Source organism: Bradysia coprophila (genome assembly GCF_014529535.1).
Source record: "Bradysia coprophila strain Holo2 chromosome IV unlocalized genomic scaffold, BU_Bcop_v1 contig_5, whole genome shotgun sequence".
NCBI lineage: Eukaryota > Metazoa > Arthropoda > Insecta > Diptera > Sciaridae > Bradysia > Bradysia coprophila.
Genome location: NW_023503374.1, coordinates 7,370,931 through 7,390,846, shown reverse-complemented (window position 1 = coordinate 7,390,846; position 19,916 = coordinate 7,370,931). Strand labels below are relative to the sequence as shown.

At 35.7% G+C, this 19,916-nt stretch overlaps 1 protein-coding gene across 2 annotated transcripts in view; it reads left to right on the top strand.

The window, feature by feature from the left end:
- Positions 1–19,916, top strand: part of LOC119071992 (nephrin-like) — a 67,965-nt gene that overhangs the window by 24,413 nt on the left and 23,636 nt on the right. For both annotated transcript variants that reach the window (XM_037177114.1, XM_037177113.1), the window contains exons 4-9: positions 352–484; positions 759–905; positions 1,096–1,157; positions 6,915–6,992; positions 7,617–7,652; positions 7,916–8,122. In XM_037177114.1, coding sequence (XP_037033009.1) covers positions 352–484; positions 759–905; positions 1,096–1,157; positions 6,915–6,992; positions 7,617–7,652; positions 7,916–8,122 — 663 coding nt within the window. The remainder of the gene's footprint in view (positions 1–351; positions 485–758; positions 906–1,095; positions 1,158–6,914; positions 6,993–7,616; positions 7,653–7,915; positions 8,123–19,916) is intronic.

Here is a 19,916-nt window from a genome sequence, read left to right as displayed (position 1 = left end):
TAGAAAATCATTTTTTTTAGAGATTATAATTCTTGTTGAAGAAAAACAATGTCAGTGTCCTACAATTGTACTAAAATTCTACGTAACGCACAGTGTCGCATATAGACATATATGATACGTCAGCATAATTTCAGATTACACAAAGTACACCCTTTCCACATAAAATTGCTCAATTTTTATGAACTGAACATGAATTTATCCGTCTCTTTCCAAAAATTATATTTCATATCACTCCAGGGCGATAATCTAAAGGTGAATGCATCGAAAATGTATTTCTATTAAGTCGAAGCTTTTTAATACTATGTCACTGCTTCGAATTTCAATAAATCTTATAATTTTATGTCTTTCCAGTGCCGATAAATTTCATCGAAGCTGTGCAAGGTACAACTGCACGAATACCATGCGACGTCACACCACCCATAGATGACGATAAAATAACATTAGTTATTTGGTATAAAGATGGCCTTACTACACCCATATATAGGTAAGTTTAGTGTATGATACGATAAGTAACATGTCTAAAGTCAAACTGAAACTGGTCAACTGGTCACACTCGTGAATGTGAAGTGAATCATTTGAAGTACCAGATTTCTATTAAATAAAGATTTACGTTTTTTAAATGATAAAAAGCAATCACAAAGGTCTGTGGACCAGCTAGTGGAGTCCGGAGTCCGTAGCTTTATATTTCACAATTTCGAGACTGGCTGATGGTACTAAACTGGATGTGATTTGTTCAACAAATGTTTTTTTAATTTTAGTTTTGATGCACGTGATTTTAAAATAGAAACCGGATCACATTGGTCCGATGAAACAATCTTAAATGGACGTGGATTTTTTCAACTCAAAGCGAATCCCGCTACATTTGCCATAGAGGCTGTGAAAAATTCCGACACAGGAATATATAGGTGAGCTTCTAATTTATTCATATTTCTAATCCCAATTGTTTTGATTTCGCTTTCCTCATCCATATTTCCTACAATATAATATGTAATCACCACCACAAATCCTCTTCCATTCCCCATCCCGTTGTCATTGTTGTTTACTTAAGACTTAGGTAATTCGGTCAATAAATGAAAATTTAATTACCTTTTCTAGGTGTAGAGTGGACTTTCAGAAAAACCCAACAAGAAATTCCAAATTTAATCTTACTGTGATAAGTGAGTATAATATTTATGTTGTGGCTACCTTCTTTAGATATAACATACATACATCCATACATAATAGAACGGTCCCATTTGTTGTATTAAATTAACATTTGAGATAAAATAATGAATGTTCACTGACCCCATAACATTGATTTCGCTTTAAAGCCTAACTTAATATTACCTCAAATCTATTTTAAATTAGAAAATTTCCTTTTCGATAAGATATGTTCTTGGTAAATGTAATCCAACCTATAACAGTCACCAGAGGCATTACCCCAGTTGCTAAGTGAATTGAATATCTTTCCTAACAACAAAAGTTCCTCCCCAATATTGGAGAGCCTGCATTTCGTATTATAAACATCACATTGGTTTAGTTTTATGTATCCGTATTTTACGGTTAGTCTCGTACCATATCGACACGGTCACCTTTAACAACCCTCGTTGTGTATCTCATGAATTTGTGCTCATGTTTATTCCCTACAGCTTAATACTCTCGAAACGTCCGTCCTCGATATTTTAAAAATTAAATTAACTGACCCAAAGTCTTTATATTTTAATGGGAATACCCGGGGACAGAGATAGACAAATAATAAAAAAAAACGACGACAACTACATCTGAAGGGCAGCCATGTTCATTTTTTGTTGTCATAAACTCATATGAAAACGAGCCGTCAGAACAGTCGGAGCGTTTGCTGCGACTGAGCCCCGTACAAACCCGTACATCTATTGCGTACGTGACCCTAGTTCGTCCGTCGCCCTACTCTTACCGTAAGCCTACTGCGCCCGTAAACGTCGGTAAAGTAAAATTCTTATGAAATGTGTACGTCTTAAAAATTGCGCATAGCGCAATTACGAAGCCCCGTAATTTCCTTTCAAATGTAACACAAATTTCGAATTGACCTAAAATTAAGTAAGTATCATTTTAACCGATTTATATTGATTTTACAAAAATCCAAAATGGCGGCCGACGGCCATTTTGTTAGGAGGTGGAAAGTAGTACGGCTGCTTTACATTCGTTAGTACCTTTCAAACAAAAAAAAATTGAAATTCGGTCAAAGTTTACTCGAGATATTACCAAAAAACACCACCTTCACTGTACGGCCGAGTAGCCACATATAAGCTCACTCCAAGAGACCTAGCTCACGCTCCGGTGAATCGAATTTCATTTCCCTGATTGGTACGGTCAATACCTATCTAATAAAGCAAAATCCATCTAAATACGTTCAAATTTGGCCAACCTACAAGCAAAAACGGCTTGCCGCCCTGTACCTAGTTCACACCAAGGGGTCTAACGAGTCGGTCATCCAATTTTCATAAATTTTCACTTACAAGTGCAGTGCTTAAATGTCTGGAGATATCGTCGAAAAACAGTTAGGCACTTATTGGGCCCCAGCTCCGGAAGGGTCGACCCAAAATCGCCCATCTTCGAACTAAGCTTCACTATTTTGACTATCTTTCAGGGAATTTTTTTTTTTTGAAATCGGATTTGATTTACTCAAGATATCGACGTGACAGACGGACGGACAAAATTTTTATTGCGGATTCGTTATCTATGAACATAGCACGGTTGGTTTGAAACGAGATTAAATAGGGACCGCCGACCACCAATAATTTTTTTTCATATTTATAATGAGTGATGGACAAGAACATCACACAGGAAAAAATTAGCCCGAACCCCTGAGCCGTTTCTGAGAACCAGTGGATGCGCTGCCACAAGCAGTCAAGCACAGCCTGAGCACAAACTTTAATGGGGATCGGTAGAGGGAACAATTCTAAGATATACTGTGTAAAAAATATTGCTTTCGGTCATTTGCTCTCGGAGCAACAACAGTTGAAAGTCAAAATTTCACCATTTTCGAAGAGTGATGTATCCTTGACAAAGTGACCGAACCAGCCAGTCCAGATTGATTCCAGACGCTTTTAAGTTACATTTTCAGAGAAGTTAATTTTTCCGCTACCCTCGGTGAAATTTGGCCACTTCTGTACCTTTCTGGTAGCCTTATTTCAAACTTATTTGCCCCTAATATTATAGCCTGAGGAATAAGCTTTTCAACGATACCAAACATGCCATACTTGATCCACAACAAGTACTGATGATGATTCAGTTTTCAATCGAAGTCACTCTACTCGCAAATCTGGAGCCCTCGAAAACGAAATTATTAAATTTCAAGATTTTTTTGAAAAGTAGTAATAAATACTATGCACGTATGAAAAAGCGGTCGAGGCTTGCCGAGACGGCTTGTCATACGTGCATATTCTTTTTTATCGCATAAGCGAAAACGAGACAACAAGATATGCGAATGACACTTTGACAATTTACAGAAGTATAATGTTTGTTTATATATCCTAGGTGAATAATTTTTTCGGGGAATCACACCGCGTATGCGATAAAATTTAATGACTTTCTGAGTCTGTACCATACATATAATTGAGTAAAAGACATTCAATTGTAATATTACCTTGAAATTTAACAATTTCGTTTTCGAGGGCTCCGGATTTTCGAGTAGACTGACTTCGATTGAAAACTGAATCATCATCAGTACTTGTTGTGGATCAAGTATGGCATGTTTGGTATCGTTGAAAAGCTTATTCCTCAGGCTACAATATTAGGGGCAAATAAGTTTGAAATAAGGCTACCAGAAAGGTACAGAAGTGGCCAAATTTCACCGAGGGTAGCGGAAAAATTAACTTCTCTGAAAATGTAACTTAAAAGAACATTTTCGAAATTTTTTTTTCGCCATTTGAAAGAGCTTATTAACCGCGTCTAGAATCAATCTGGACTGGCTGGTTCGGTCACTTTGTCAAGGATACATCACTCTTCGAAAATGGTGAAATTTTGACTTTCAACTGTTATTGCTCCGAGAGCAAATGACCGAAAGAAATATTTTTTACACAGTATATCTTAGAATTGTTCCCTCTACCGATCCCCATTAAAGTTTGTGCTCAGGCTGTGCTTGACTACTTGTGGCAGCGCATCCACTGGTTCTCAGAAACGGCTCAGGGGTTCGGGCTAATTTTTTCTTACCCATCACTCATTATAAATATGAAAAAAAATTATTGGTGGTCGGCGGTCCCTATTTAATCTCGTTTCAAACCAACCGTGATAGGCAAACACTTTGCCCTTACCGTCTGCTTCGAATTCCATCAATTACACACGGCATCGTAATCCTATAAACCCCTTCGTACTTCGTACGGGGCTAAAAATGTTATTTGTTTGTTCGTTGGAAAGTGGGTGGATATACACAACAAGATCAATTCAATTTCAATTTATCTTTGAAAGATGAGACTGTCCGTTGTTAGCACAAGTGGTCAGGTCGACCTGAAAATTAAACTAAGTTTGACAAGACCTAAATCTATATAGGTCATCGGCCAGGTTCACCTGAAATGACCCGGTAACAAAAATTTCCAGCGCTGATCTAACGGTCGAAAGCATTGAACGCCGAAATTTAGAATCGACCTTAGAATAGAAACTGCAAACATCTGCTATCGACTACGACGATAATAATATGCGATGTCTGTTAGAGATCTTTGAAGCAAAATTTGTGTTAAGATTATTGAAGTAAAAGATTATTGAAGTATGAAACACATGAAAATATTTTGAACAATCGAAGCAGTAGATTTAATTTTATTAAACTTCGTTTCGAAATTTTTTATAGGCTACCCTAAATAATAAAATGCAATTTCGATTCGTGCAATTATGTTCAGATATATTAAATCCTCAAGAAAGTTGATCGCGTGCGAATTAAGTGGTTTGAGACGGGCGACTCAAAAATGCAATTTCCAACTTATTTCCCGAGGTAAACATAAACTTTTTCTCAACAAAGGCTTTCGAAGTTTCAGCGGAGGAATTTCTTCGCCTCCGTTGTGAAAAGCCTTTGACTGTAGACTATAAAACTATTTCTGTGCACCGTCGAACCAAAAAATTTCGATTATCTTCCAGAGAAAATCTTTATTATTTGATAGAAATTACTCATTTTATGGCCTAATCTCGATAGAAATACGGTGGCGCCAAGTAGAATTTTTACTGGGTCTTTCAGTTTTATAATATTTAAGGTCATTCGTGACAATAGGGTTAACCACTTCATTCTCAAACGAAAAACTTTTTTGCTGATTTAATATGTCTGAACAAAATTGTTCGAACCGTTTAATAACCTCGTACTTTATACGAAGATAACACAGAGCCAACGTAATCCACCAAAAACAGAATGTCAGACAGTGTATGGAGGGAATCGTTTTTAAATGTTGTAGAATCTACTAAAAAGTCCAAATATCATAATGCTGACTTAATCCAGCCATAAAGTAGGATTCGAATAAAATGAACGCGAGAAGAATTCACTTTAATATTAACATTCGAATACAATCTTCTTAATTTCAACGAATATTGATAAGCACCTCTAAACCACCTGCTAAACCCACAAACATTTAAAATTGGTTAATGTAAAATGTAAAAATGAAATTATCGAACCATTACCAAAACCCGAATCATTTTCTAATCGTGTTCGATTGCTCGATTCGTTTCATTTCAATTACTTACATTGCCGACGAAGACAAAAAAAAAATCGAATCAACCCATTTAACACAAATTAACGCTTACAACCCTCACAAGTCAAATGCTGTTGTTCGAAATTAATTTAATTCAGAAAATCAATACCACACCTGACTTCATCAAGTCTCAGCTTCAAGTCATTAACAGCAGCCATCGTATGTTCATTCACAATCATCGCATAGCAATATGCCATATAGTTATACCGTGTAGACGTATGTGCTCGTCAGTAAAAACAAAATTCTTAATCACTATACCCACCCTACGGAAAGAGCGCGCACAGCATGGTGTATTAATGTCGAATAATGTATTAATGCCATTTTCCGATTTCCAAATTCCAAAATTTTCCGTCTATTTCATCTATAACTGTGTGTACATTACATGCCAAACGACATGAAAGTTATAGAGAGAAATAGAGAGAGAGCTTTCATACTGCACCATTATACATTTATAATACCAACCGGCATATATATTAGAATACATATCGTTTGAGCTTCCGATTTTCTTCCTAGGAGTCGGAGTTTTTACCTTGACAAAATAATAATGATATGCGGAAAATTAACTTCAATAGATGGAAATTAAGTAATCTTCGCTCACATACCGACTAAAATAATATCGATTTGTGTGTGTGTGAGTGTGCCGCGCTTAATTCTAATCGGTTTAATCTGTGATGCGAACGGAAAAGAGATTTACTTTCTGTTTGGAAAATTGAGTTTTTGGGGAGAATGTGTACATGCTCGTTGTATTAATTAGTTTTTGGCTGTGTGTTTCGAAAATGAAAATCAAAGGCAAAAAGGTAACATTTTCGGTGTAAATATTTCGCTTCGACGAATTTAATATGACTTTTTTGCCTGTTAAAGTACATTAAATTGGCACAAGTTGAGTGGTGTGGAATTGGAAGGGTATATGTTTGCTGGCGTATAATAAAGGATTCTCTTTGCATCATCCATTTTCCGAGTGTAAGCATATATGAATTAATCACTTGACGGTTCAGCTTTGCTCGTTTTTTTTCTGTTGAATTTGAAATTGGGTTACACTATTCAGCGACAAGATTCACAAAAACACGGTTAATCAATACGTCGGGTGAACTAGTTTCTAGATATTTTTTTTATAAGTCGAAATTCGATACTCACATCATTCAAAGCATTCGTTAGTTTGATAGCTTTTAAGATAAGTACCAAGCGAATGATTGTTGATCAAATTGAAAATATTTTTTTCCATTCCAGTTCCCCCCGAGAATATATTGATACTAGATGATAAAGGAGCTCATATACCGCATTATATACTGGGTCCTTACAATGAAGGTGAGTTGAATCATTAAGATCATCACTTCGGTCAGGTTTTCAGCTGTTTACAGTTTTTTTAGATGAGGGAAACATTCGGAAACCCCCATTAACTTTAGAAGGTATGACAGAAGGCGCCAAATCATAGCATCAGTGCTGTGGCCAAATCTATTGCATTTGTAAAATCGTTAATTCATCTGTTACTAACAGCGAGTACATAAATTAGTAATGAGTTGTAGCAAATGATGTTTCATATATAGAAACCCAGGTGAAACTAATGAAGTAGAAGATTGTATACTAATACAATAGAAGTAACAGATTCAATGATTGTGGCAGCCTTATTATTTAAAAATAAAAATTCATTTTTACACTTCCAAACGACGCGACGTTACTCACTGTGCTTTTAAATCGTGTATCGCTCGATCTAAGAAGATATACTTGCCTTTATACCTTACAGTGATGTTACCGGTTTTTCACAAGACAATCTATAAATTAACAGTTTTTCAATTGAAGTAAAACTCTGCCGGTCATAAACTTGTAGAGCACAAAGTACCCGACCCATCAGACTATCTGTCGATCTTACCATTCAATATTTATCAATTAACTAAAATTTATTAATTGCTTGTCTCCCTTTTTCTGAAACAGGTGCTAACGTCGAATTGACATGTGTCGCCACTGGAGGTAAGTTTATTACGTCAAATTCTAAGAAAGGGATCATATATGAATTACGTAACATTTATCAGTGCTGTCATTAAAAATAAATTAACAACACTGAAAAAGCGTTAAGTTTTTTATGAATGGTCCCTAACTTCAACCGTTGCAAACACAAATGCAAAATTTTTTCTTCGCTCCGGTTATTTCTATGTACTTAACAGTGTTACTGTGTACAAAGTAAACATTAAAATGGCACTTGAGTATTCTCACTCTAACTATTCCGATTATAGGTCGTCCCCAGCCGAACCTGACATGGTGGCGTGGTGAAAACCATCTACTAGACGACTCATACACGGTGACGAATGAGAAAAAAGTCAAAAATGTTTTGCTACTAGAAAAATTGCAACGCCAGCATCTGCATGCAGTGCTTGCATGTCAAGCATCGAATAATAACGTAACAACTCCCATAAGAAGTGCCGTCACTTTGAATATGAACCGTGAGTATAAAAAAAATATTTTTATATGTTCGTTGCGATTCGTTTTATTTAACTTTAACATTTGTCGTTGAAAGTTTTAACTTGTTGTAACTACACTCCTCTTTATGCTAGCGTATTTTTTAATGTAAATAAGTTTGTCATTTGATAAAAAAAAGAGGAGACGAAGAAAACTCTCTACTTGAAACGACGGACAAAGTTTCTTCAGTGCTTTCGTACATTTTTCAAATTAACTCGTTGTAGAACGGAACTTAATATACCGTCGAATAGATTGTCGTGGGACAAATTTTTGTTCAGAGATTTTTCTTTTTCTGAAACCCAAGAAAAGTTATTTTCTCTTTCCGCGCATTAAGTTTTGAAATGTAAAAATTGCAACGGAATTTCATGCATGATGGCATCTATTTTATAGATAGTAAATTTCTTCCGGGAATTATTCTCGTTTGCTTTTACAAAAATTATCTTCCAAGAACAACAAAAAAGAAGCAGAAGACAAAATGCAAAATCCCGGTCTTATGATTATAGCGAAATTCTAAATAATAAATTGATGAATGTTTGCGGTACAAAAAAATTTGAAAAAAAATCAAAACGAAAAGCGTCCAGAGGGTATTTTGCTTTAATCTTTTATTTTGAATGTTGTTTCCTTTGATGCAATGTAAATCTGTTTTCTCCGACAAAGACGGAAAAATCGTTGAAACAAATCTGTGTAGAACACAATTTAAGAAGAAAAAATCACAACAAACCATTAAAATTCTTATGTCTAAGTTTCATCACTTTTGATACGAGCAAGGGAGTCACTGTTCAATCTATGGCGTCCGATTGACGCATTAGACGTCTTGTCGGCAATTGCTTTCTTCGAAAGGTACGTAGCTTTGCCCATCATGGAATAGTAGTTGGTGCAACAAGCTGCGAAATGGGGTTGTTTTTGCCATTAGATGTAATGTCAGCAGCATTTTACAATACAATGTTTTAAGACATTTTTTAAATGGTAGAAACTTGGTTATTACAAAATGGTGTAATATACAAAAAATGTTTAGGTAACGTTTGAACGCAGCCTTCGCTCCGACACACAACATCTGACATTGAAATGAGAGATAAAAAGTACTTCTACGTTCCGTACCGTAGCTTATTACTGGCACACTATAGATAAAACGGTGTCGCTAATAGAGATGAGCGGGTTGCCCGAAATGTGGCGCCCTCGGGCACGGGCACGGGTATTTCCTTAATAATTTGATAACGGGCGCCTAACCGATGCCCGTTAAAAGCCCGGTGTTCATGTTTTCAGAAAATTTTAGATCAAATTTAATGTTTTACTATGAGCAGGATTTAAATTTATTGTCAATCGCAATCTAAAAATCAATGTAATCAAATGATACGTGAGTATAAAGAGAAAATAAAAGTGAATATGATAATTTCTAGCATGTATTGAAATGGGTTTACGAAAATGATGGGCACGGGCGCGGGCTTATCAAAAATCTGCGGGTGCGGGCACGGGCACGGGCTATAAAATTGAAATTTACGGGTAATGGGCGCCGCGGGCAAAAAAATTAGGTATGCCCGCTCATCTCTAGTCGCTAACATTAGGAAATCATTCAAAGATAAAAAGGAAACAAACGATAAACAGAACCCTTTTACACCTGAGCGATGCGTGAAAAGGTTCACTTTTCACCACAGCGTTGTATAAAGACAATTTTGAATTTCTAATCCCGTAATTCACAATCTTACACATCATTTTTAGAAATCATGGCTTTACCATAGGGATGAGCAGATTGACCCGGACTTGTTAAGGTCAGTTGGCTTATTCCACTCCAGAGTAGTCCGAATAGACCGATTTAACAATTTGTAAATGCATCCGCATCTCTCAAGTCAGTCAAAATAGCACAATCTGGTCACTCAGTCTTTGGGTTTTTCCAAAACATTTATGGGATGTACATCGGATATATTTATATCTAACGAGAGCTTACGGCACATGCTTTCATATCAATTTTTTTTTCAAAAATGCCACGGTCGTAAATTCAGGGAAACTTCAAATGACTATAATGACAAGACGCAAACTCGAAATCTTTTTAGACCCGTACGAAGTACTGGGGTCTTATAGGTTTACGCATACGTTTGTAACACGTCGAATTGGACTCCCTGAGTAAGGGGAAACCTATTGTGGTTGTCTAGAGATGCCAAATCCGCGAAAAAAAAATGTCCGTCTGTCTGTCCGTCTGTCCGTCTGTCTGTCTGCACGATAACTTGAGTAAAACGCATCCGATTTTGAAAATTCTTTTTTTTCCCGTTTGGTAATGTCAAAAGACAGGCTAAGTTCGAAGATGAGTGATTTTGGATCGACCCCTCCCGAGCTGTGGCCCAATAAGTGCTTTACGGTTTTTCGAAGATATCTCCGGACATTTAAACGTTAAACTTGTAAGTGATACGTCAAATAAAAGGTATTTACAATACCGATCGACAAAAAAAAGTTTATGGAAATCGGATGACCGACTCGTGAGTTAGACCCCTTGGTGTGGTACAGGTACAGGGCGGCAAGCAGTTTTTGCTTGTAGGTCGGCCACATTTGAACATATTTCGTCTGTTTTAGCTTTATTAGATAGGTATTGACCGTACCAATCAGGGAAATTTTTTTTATGAAAACATAGCTAACGCCGACCCGTACGAAATACCTATTCGTGTCAAAAGCCTTTAAAATCACTTACATTATCCACTCTTTGCCTTGTTATCATATACAAATAAATTGCCGGAGGCAATATAGACAGCCCCGTACGAAGACAAATTTCATAAATTTCTATTTAAATAGCTATATACCGCTATATTTACCTATATTTCACTATAAATAAACATTTCACAGAGGAATATGCTATTGTATAGCTCTATATACCTGTATATAGCTCAATATAGCTGTATATAGGTATATATAGATGTCCATATATGGAATCCCTGAAACCCCTCACACTTAACAAATTATTTCCATGTTTACAGAAACTCTCCAAGTACCATTTTTACCAAGATATATCACTTTTAATAAAATCCAATATGGCCGCCGGCAGCCATTTTGTTAGGAGACCGGAAATAGTACCGATGCTTTACATTCGTTAATACCTTTCAAACAAAAAAAAATTCATGAAATTCGGTCAAAATTTACTCGAGATATTGTCAAAATACACCACGTTCACTGTACGGCCGAGTAGCCAGATAAGAGCTCACTTCAAGAGACCTAGCTCACGCTCCGGAGAACATAATTTCATGAACTTTTATGGTAGGTATGTCCGTGAAAGACAATAACATTTATGAAAACATTTCGGAAATAAAGCCTTAGATATAATAAAAACGTAGTGACTATTCGCCCGTACGGGCGAATAGCATTCTTATAATACTAACACTATTCGTCCGTACGGGCGAATAGTATTCTTATAATACTAAGACTATTCGCCCGTACGGGCGAGTAATATTCTTATAATACTGACACTATTCGCCCGTACGGACGAATAGTACTCTTATAATACTACGACTATTCGCCCGTACGAATTCTGTTTAAATTGCACCAGTGTGAGTTTCTGGGCCTTAGAATCATAATTCGACGTATTTCGTCACTGCACCTACGATCGAAAAGTGATTTCTAAGAAAAGCTGAAATTGTTGTAATGTTTTTGTTTTGTTTTTCGTCTCATTATGATCCTTACGGCACAGAAAACGTAGTTCGTGACTTGTGACGAAAGCAGAATTTTTTCAGGACTCGTCTTAAGCTTGTCTTGTCCTAACGTGGCGAAAACGAAAAATACTACTTGCATACCAGAGTCTTACCATGTCACTTTCCATCTTTGGTGTCGAAGATGTGTTCGTGTACTTGCGTTGCTGTGGCGATAGACGGTTTCCGGAATTACAGCCGAGAGGTATGTTGGGAATCGACAGGACTTTTTGGTATTCTCTAGAAAAGCGTGTTCTTACTTCTGGTGGTGCTTTATCACAGAGAGTGTAGAGCCATGGCGAGGTTTGGATCCGACCGTACCAGTTACGATTCAATGGCTTCGTTGAGTTGTGTGTCTACTTTTTGTGTGTGTGCGCTGTTTATCCACGAGGAGCAGCAGTATTCATCGTATTCATTGTTTGTTGGCACCATGCGGATACACCCCAAGTGGTGCCGGTTAATTTGTTCAGCAAGTTTTTTCTTGTGTTGATTTTGTTCTTGTTTCAAAGTTAGCGAACGGTCGAGCGTGACTCCCAAATAGGCTGGATTGAATTCATGTTTTAGACACGAGACGTTGAACCGGATTCTTAGCTCTAAGGAGTCTGCGCGATTGTTCAGGTGAAAGGCCGATGCGACGGTTTTCGATGCGTTTGGAATTAATCTCCACTTCCGGCAGTATTAAACGTAATTTACCATGTCTTCGTTCAATGTTTTGTTCAATTCTTGGAATTTTTTTGTGGTGGAACCCATATGCTTTGTCTTCGGCGTACAAAAACTTGCGAAATTTGCTTGTGCAGTTTCGATGTTGGTGAGTGAAAGGACCTGGTCATCGCATCTATGTCCGGTACGGAAACCACCTTGGTTATCTAGCAGGATTTTTTCAATTTCCATTCGGTTGTACAGGACACGTTTTCTGGTTTTTCTTCGTTCTTGTTCGGTTTTAGAAGTGCCATTACTTTTGTTATTTTGAACGCTCGTGGTGGGATGTTCGTCTTGATTATGTTCGTGAAGAAGCCTGCAAGCTATGTTCTGCATCTGGGTCCAGAATTCTTTAGAAATTTTGGGTGGATCGAATCGGATCCACTAGCTCGTCCGTTTTTCATGATATTTAGAGCCTCGTCGTGGAGAAACATCTGGAGATTTCGCTACTCTTTGGTGTCTTTTTTCGGAAATCACGATTTTTTCGGCTCAGTAAATCTCTGTCGTGCGGAGCTTTTAACGTTTGTACCAATTTTCGTGCGATTCTATTCGGTTTCATTTTCGTTTTTTTTTTCGAATCAAAGCTCATGCTATTCTGCTCGATCTGCATGTCCATGCTTTCAACTGTTTGAGTCAACTTTTTCTTCCTTGTTTCATCCAATTATTTTAGAAGCTCCTTAGCTGCTCCGGGACTTTAATTTTCCTTAGCCTCATTGTGCAGCAGTACAGACGGTTGTTCTCTTCGCACCAGCACCAGCACGGAATGTATTCCTTCCTATTAAAATTTCTCTTAAGCTATGTATGCCTGTTACTTCTCTTTGATCGACAAATACAGTAAAATCCAACTCATTCATTTGAATTCCTTCCTATATCTTCTGGGCACGTACTTTTTGGCTGTGGTGACGATCATGTTTGTAAACGGTGGCGATACATATATCATTTCGCTTAATTCAACTTTATTTAAGTATAATGTTTTTCAAAGAAATAGTGTCAGTATTATAAGGATGCTAATCGCACGTACACCTGCCACAGTGATGATGTTTGGCCGGCCGGCAGTAAGTATAATGTTTTTCAAAGAAATAGTGTCAGTATTATAAGGATGCTAATCGCACGTACACCTGCCACAGTGATGATGTTTGGCCGGCCGACCAAATAATACTGAGACTATTCGTCCGTACGGTCGATTAGTATGCCTATAATACTAAAACTATTCGCACGTACGGACGAATAGTCTACTTATACTACTGACGCTATTCGTCCGTACGGGCGACTAGCATCTACCTAATAAAAAAAGATTACACAAATTGCAAATTACACAAATTTGTTTATACTATGAATTTGCCTTAAGAGGCATCGATGCTGAGCTAAAATTGTAGCATACATTTACGGGTCATAAATGTACGACCGCAATAACGACCACCATTGTGTTAGCTTTAAATAAAAATTCGTTTTGGTTGTAGTCGTTTATCTCCAGCTCCAGCTCTGAGAAAAGCGAGGGGAATCTACGCAAGAAAACTCTGTCCCACCTACTTCCATTAGCGTCTATTGGCGCATCCATTTGCGTACTCTTTTCTTCTATTGGTTCAATAATTCCTTCTATTGGTCAACAATAGCGCCTGTCCCAATGTTTGCTCGCTTAGTTTCCCCCTCTGAGAAAAGTCAGTTTAACGAAATTTTCATAAACTGTTCCGTTTTCGTAGAGCTGGCCAAACTGCTGCAAGCAAATCTATTTTCTGTTGAAAATTAACATATTCGTGGTTGTTATGGCGGTCGAACATTTTTTAAGAAGGATTCTGATGAGAAGATATCATCAACATTGAAATACGAGATACGCAAATGTAGGCTTCAAGTACCGATGCCTCTTAAATGCTGCTCAATATTTACCATACGATACCAATAAAATAAATATAAAAACACAAACTCACATGATTCGTTAATGACGCACAATAAGAGAAAAATACACAAAATTGTTTAAATATTATATGGAAAGGTTGTTGCATTACCTAAGGCAATCTTGCATTATTGCAGACATAAATTATAAATTTTAAATTTTTATTACATTTTGTTCAGATAACATTTCTTAACAGTGTTTATTTTGCTAGAAATCTGGCCTTATCTGGATTATGAACCAAAGAACTTCGTAAAGGTTCAATATTGTCATCAATATCGTTTGACTCCCACAGTTTCTGTACATGTCATAACTCCAGTTTTGGTTCAAGAATCAAAAGAAAAGTGTTTTAAAATGTCAACGAGAATTTTCGTTTCCACTTTGGCGTGTTATTCGTCCAAAATATAATTAATTAACACCCAACAGGAATAAATATGAGTCAGGAAGATTCAGGCACAATCCTATTTTTTACGAGTTGTATCCACATTAGTGTTCTAATTCCAGACGTCACATGGAAAACAAAAATCTCGTACCTGTTAACTGTCAGATTGGGCTCATATAAATATAATTATTAAAAAAATGAAGCTGTGGTTGTTGGAAGAGAGCCAACTTGTCAAATTATCAAAATTACGTTTGCTATCCTAGTTGTAATTAATTATTGACTCAAAATGGAGTGAAAGAGATTTTTGAGTCGATTAATGAATAATTTTGATTTTATGATTTCATTTTAATGATAATAGTGTTAATTATCAATCAAATTCCTTAAATGAAGAAATTCGCTGGAATTGATGTTCTAAATTATTTGTTTTGTTCAAATTTCAAAATTGCTTTTACCTTTCTTTCCTTTTTAATTTAATATTGTACAAAACTACGATGAAACGAATAAATAAATACTACTGCTACTACTACTACTAATATTCAGCTCAGTGTCAGTGCGCTGTACCCTTATCGAATAAGACCGTAAGACAAATATTAAAACTTGGGAAGTAATAGATTTTACATGCTACATGCGTCGAAAACCGTACTTTTCATGTTTGAAGTACGTCTTTCGACGCCCTCAGCAAGTAACATCCATTACATAACTCGGGATAAAAATGAAAAGTCTCGTTTTCATCTTTTTATCCCTTTGTCATTGCCGTCTATGAAAGGTTACCGTTTTAATGTGTGCGTGAATGAGTAAAAAAGATGAATTTCGACCATTTCGAGCCTTACCTGTTGCTTGAAGTATTTTTTGTTTATTCAATTTCACCGTCCTCCTTTTAATTTAACCGTGAATTGGAGACAAAAATTACCATGGTTTTTTTATCCGAATCGGTCCAAACTTTCTAAATCTCAGCTTGAGTACAAAATTTCTCAGAATAAGCAACACCTCTCCACGGTACCACCTACATACAAACCTGTATTTAAATATAAAAAATTTAATTTTGAATTTTAGGAAATATTCTTTTTCAATAGGCTACTTCGCGAGGAAACAAACGCACTCACTAGCTGTGAGGATAAACAAAAAACATAACCGCACATACCGAATTTTCCGAAAATTAAAGATTTGTTTTTACGATATGTTGTGCAAGAAATTCATTAGAAATGTAAATAAATAGTGAAAATTACGAAATAGTGTAAAAATAAGTCGTGTCGTTAAGTTTTCGGTGACCTTTGTCATGTTCGGTTTTTGGTGACGATTTCGCATCGGATATTTATCACTCCAAACCAAAAATGAATCTTTTTGTTTTCGGATGAAATCTCGATGACACGGCTTATTTGCACAGTATTTCATAATTTTCACTATTTATTTACATTTATAATGAATTTCTTACACAAAATTTCGTAAAAACAAAACATTAATGTTCGGAAAATTCGGTATGTCCGGTTATGTTTTTTGTTTATCCCCACAGCAAGTGAGTGCGTTTATTTCCTCGCGAAGTAGCCTATTAGCTGACTCCGATAGGTATAACAATAAAAGAGAAAAACTGAATAAGAATAAGCCTTAGAAAGAAACATTAACTTAAGGTAAGCGAGGTAGTAGCTGACCGGCTAAGCAATTTTTCAACTTTGGTCATCAGTATCTCAGGATGATTTCGATGAAGCTAAGTTTTTCCTTCGTCAGAATTTAATTTGATCTGTTCCCATTCCGTAGAATATCAGAAATATTGACACTTAATTAATTTTTATTGTAAAAAACTGATTTTACTGAAGCACTGTTTTTGATGCAGTAGCTGACCACTAAAAAACGGATGTTTTTATACCTGACCAGTCTTGTTGCAGTAGTTGACCGCTACAAAATTAAGACATTTTTCACATTTTTCGCAATAATTTCGCATTATTCGACACATTTTCACTCTTAATTCACTGATATTAACCAATTTCAATGATAAAAACTCATAAAAACACAAAATATCAACGAATTTTAATCACATCATTTTGTACACAACAATACACATATGGAAGGTGAATTTGTCACATGAAGAAAAATGTACGGAATTTGGTGCGGTCAACTACACAAACATGGCATATTTTTGACCACCATGTAATTAATCAAAGGCATCTATTTTTTTGTCAGCAAATTTATTCTTTTAGTAGCAAAATTATTTATTTCATCAGCAAATTTATTCTTTTTTTCTGCAAATTTATTTTTTTAGCAGCAAATTTAATCTTTTTTATCAGCAAATTTAGTGTTTTGTATCAGCAAAATTAGTCTTATTTTCAGCAAACTTATTAGTACTCGAACAGCATATTTATTGCTTTCTGAGCAGCAATATTACTGACTTTAAGCAGCAAAAATAATTCTTTTGCAGCAAATCCCTGGCAGCAAATTTATTACTTTGTAGTCAGCAAATTTATTGTTTTGTAATATGCACTTTTAATGCCTTCGAACAGCAAAATTAATACCTCGAAGTTATTGCTTTTTGTCAGCAAATTTATTAGTGTTTCAATTGCAAATTTATTTTTTTATAAGTAGGAAAATTACTATCTTCAATCAGCATATGTCCCGCAGTAGGACATATAAAATTATATCACTAACACCACTAACACGAAAACGTCAACTCAACAAGCGACGAAAAGTAGAACTTTCCGTTGCCTTTATTGCGAAAAACGTTGTACATAACTCGGTGATAGATCTTTTAGGCACACGATGTGTATTGTCACGCTCGACCTGCGGTATCGAGTGACAATCTACACACCTAGTGCCTAAAAAAGCATTTATCCCTCGATTTGAATGGGGCTTCGTAATTTCGCTATGCGTAATTTCTAGGATGCACACCTTTCATAATAATTTCACTTTAACTAAGTTTACGGATCGCTCGGCGTGTTAAAACGCTCTTTATGGGCAATGAATTACACAGACTAATTATTAGACGATGCGAGAGAAAAAAAATTAACTCCTAAGTTACCGACACCGTTCCGGCGCCCGGCTCGCATTGTGGCCCTCCGCTTCGCTCCGGGGCAATGGGCCGGATCGCTCGACGTGTTAAAACGCTTTTTAAGTGCAATGAAAATTGGTATCCATTTCGTAAAAAGAAATGAATTGTCCGTGTAGTGTCAATAACTATTTACGTTGACGTAAGACGTGAAATAGTAATTTCTGCAGCTAGTTGCGAAAAGTGGTAGTTTGTGTCACTACATGTAATGTTATCAAACGTGCGAAGCGAGCGAAGCATGTGACAAAAACTACCACTTTCACAACGTGTTGCATACAACGTTTTCTGCAACCAGCTGCGAAAAATGAACTTTTGAAAATTGTTACACTGCGATTATATATCTCAATAGCCGAATGGTTAGAGGTGTTGCTCGATAAGCATTGGGTTTTGGTGTCCATTTCACCACTAGTGACGAAAAGCATATCACCAAAAATAGATAAAAAATAGCTAAAATAAACAATTAATTTTGCTTATGACAAGAAATAAATCTGCTGACAAAAGTAGAATAAATTTGCTGTTGCAAATCAATAGAATTGCTGTTAAAAAATAGCTAAACTAAACAATTAATTTTGCTGATGACGAATAAATAAATTTGTTGACAAAAGTATTAACTTTGCTGATAGAAATAAATAAATTTGCTGCTAAAAAATAGCTAAAAAAATATTTAATTTTGCAGATTGCAAAAAAATTAATGTGCTGACAAAATAAGATTAAATTTGCTGCTTCAAAAAAATAAATTTGCAGACGAAGAATTAAATTTGGTCACAATAGCAATAAATTTGCTGAACTAAAAGAATAAATTTGCTGATAAAAAAAATAATTTTGCTGCAAAAAAAGAATAATTTTGCTGACAAAAAAAGATTTCCCATTAATCAAATATTAACTTTTAGACGCTATTTATGTTAATAATATTAATTGTCGAACTATTTACTACCTAAAAACACCAAAACTTTGTCCATTAATAATTCATTTGTCAATAAAAACCTTAAATTAGACCACAACGATCTTACGATTTTCTTAAGAAATGTGCAATTTTGTACTGAGATGGTGCACTGGTTTATTTTATGGTTTTATCAAATAAGTAAACATAATAATCGCATTATTTTCATGAAAACATTAATCTTTAGGCTCTAAAGATTAATTAGAACGTTAATTTGCGTTAAATAAAACTGATAAATAATGTAGCTGGTCAGATACACCTGCACGGTCAGCTATACCCTCGCTTACCTTATGAGGTTAATCGAAATTGTCTGCTCACACTTTTTCAATTAATTCTCTTTACAATGTTCGCAACCCATTTAAACTTTAACCTTGTACGAAATAAAGATCTAGATTCGAATTCTTTGCCGTCTATACATAAGATCGGGTTAGAAGTTTATTGAATTAAATTGTGAAAAAACAATAAAATGCTGCACATTTTAGTGAAAAGTTTCAGTTTTACAAATAAAAATTACATATCTAAGCTACAGTTAATTCAATATATTGTTCACATACCGCACATATAAAGTTCTTCACCAGATGCGGTACACTCAACACTGGTGATGTGACTTCATAGCACCAAATGTTTTATTGATCGTATCGTACAACATTTGCGAGCGGTAGTCGAGGGAAAAAAAACTAACTCCAACTATTATTCTATATAGAATGGGGTAGATGTGATATCTTTTAAGCTTATAACCAACAAAAGTACGGAAAAAAGAGAAGCTCTCATCGTTGCTCGTTGCTGAAGTTGGTATTTGTTGGTGTATAAAATGTAAATGTGCTAACATATAATATCGTTTTAGCTTTCAGTTGCACATAGTACAAAAATTCCAGATCAGAATCCTTTAGGTAATAAAACAAATAAAATGTTTTATACAAAACCAGATGACTTACATTTAGAGAAATCCGATTTAGCTCTTTTCACTAGAAAATTATTTCTGTGCAACTGGCAATGTTAATACTCTATATAAAAAGTTCAGACATGATTTTGATTTAAGAAGAAAAGGGTTTTCACGAACAACAACAGCAACACAGAGCGAAAAAATATGAAGCTCTTCTCAAATCTCGATACGTGGATGTCTTTTTCAGTGGATTGCTATTTATACTGGTTGTTAATTTAGTAAGAATA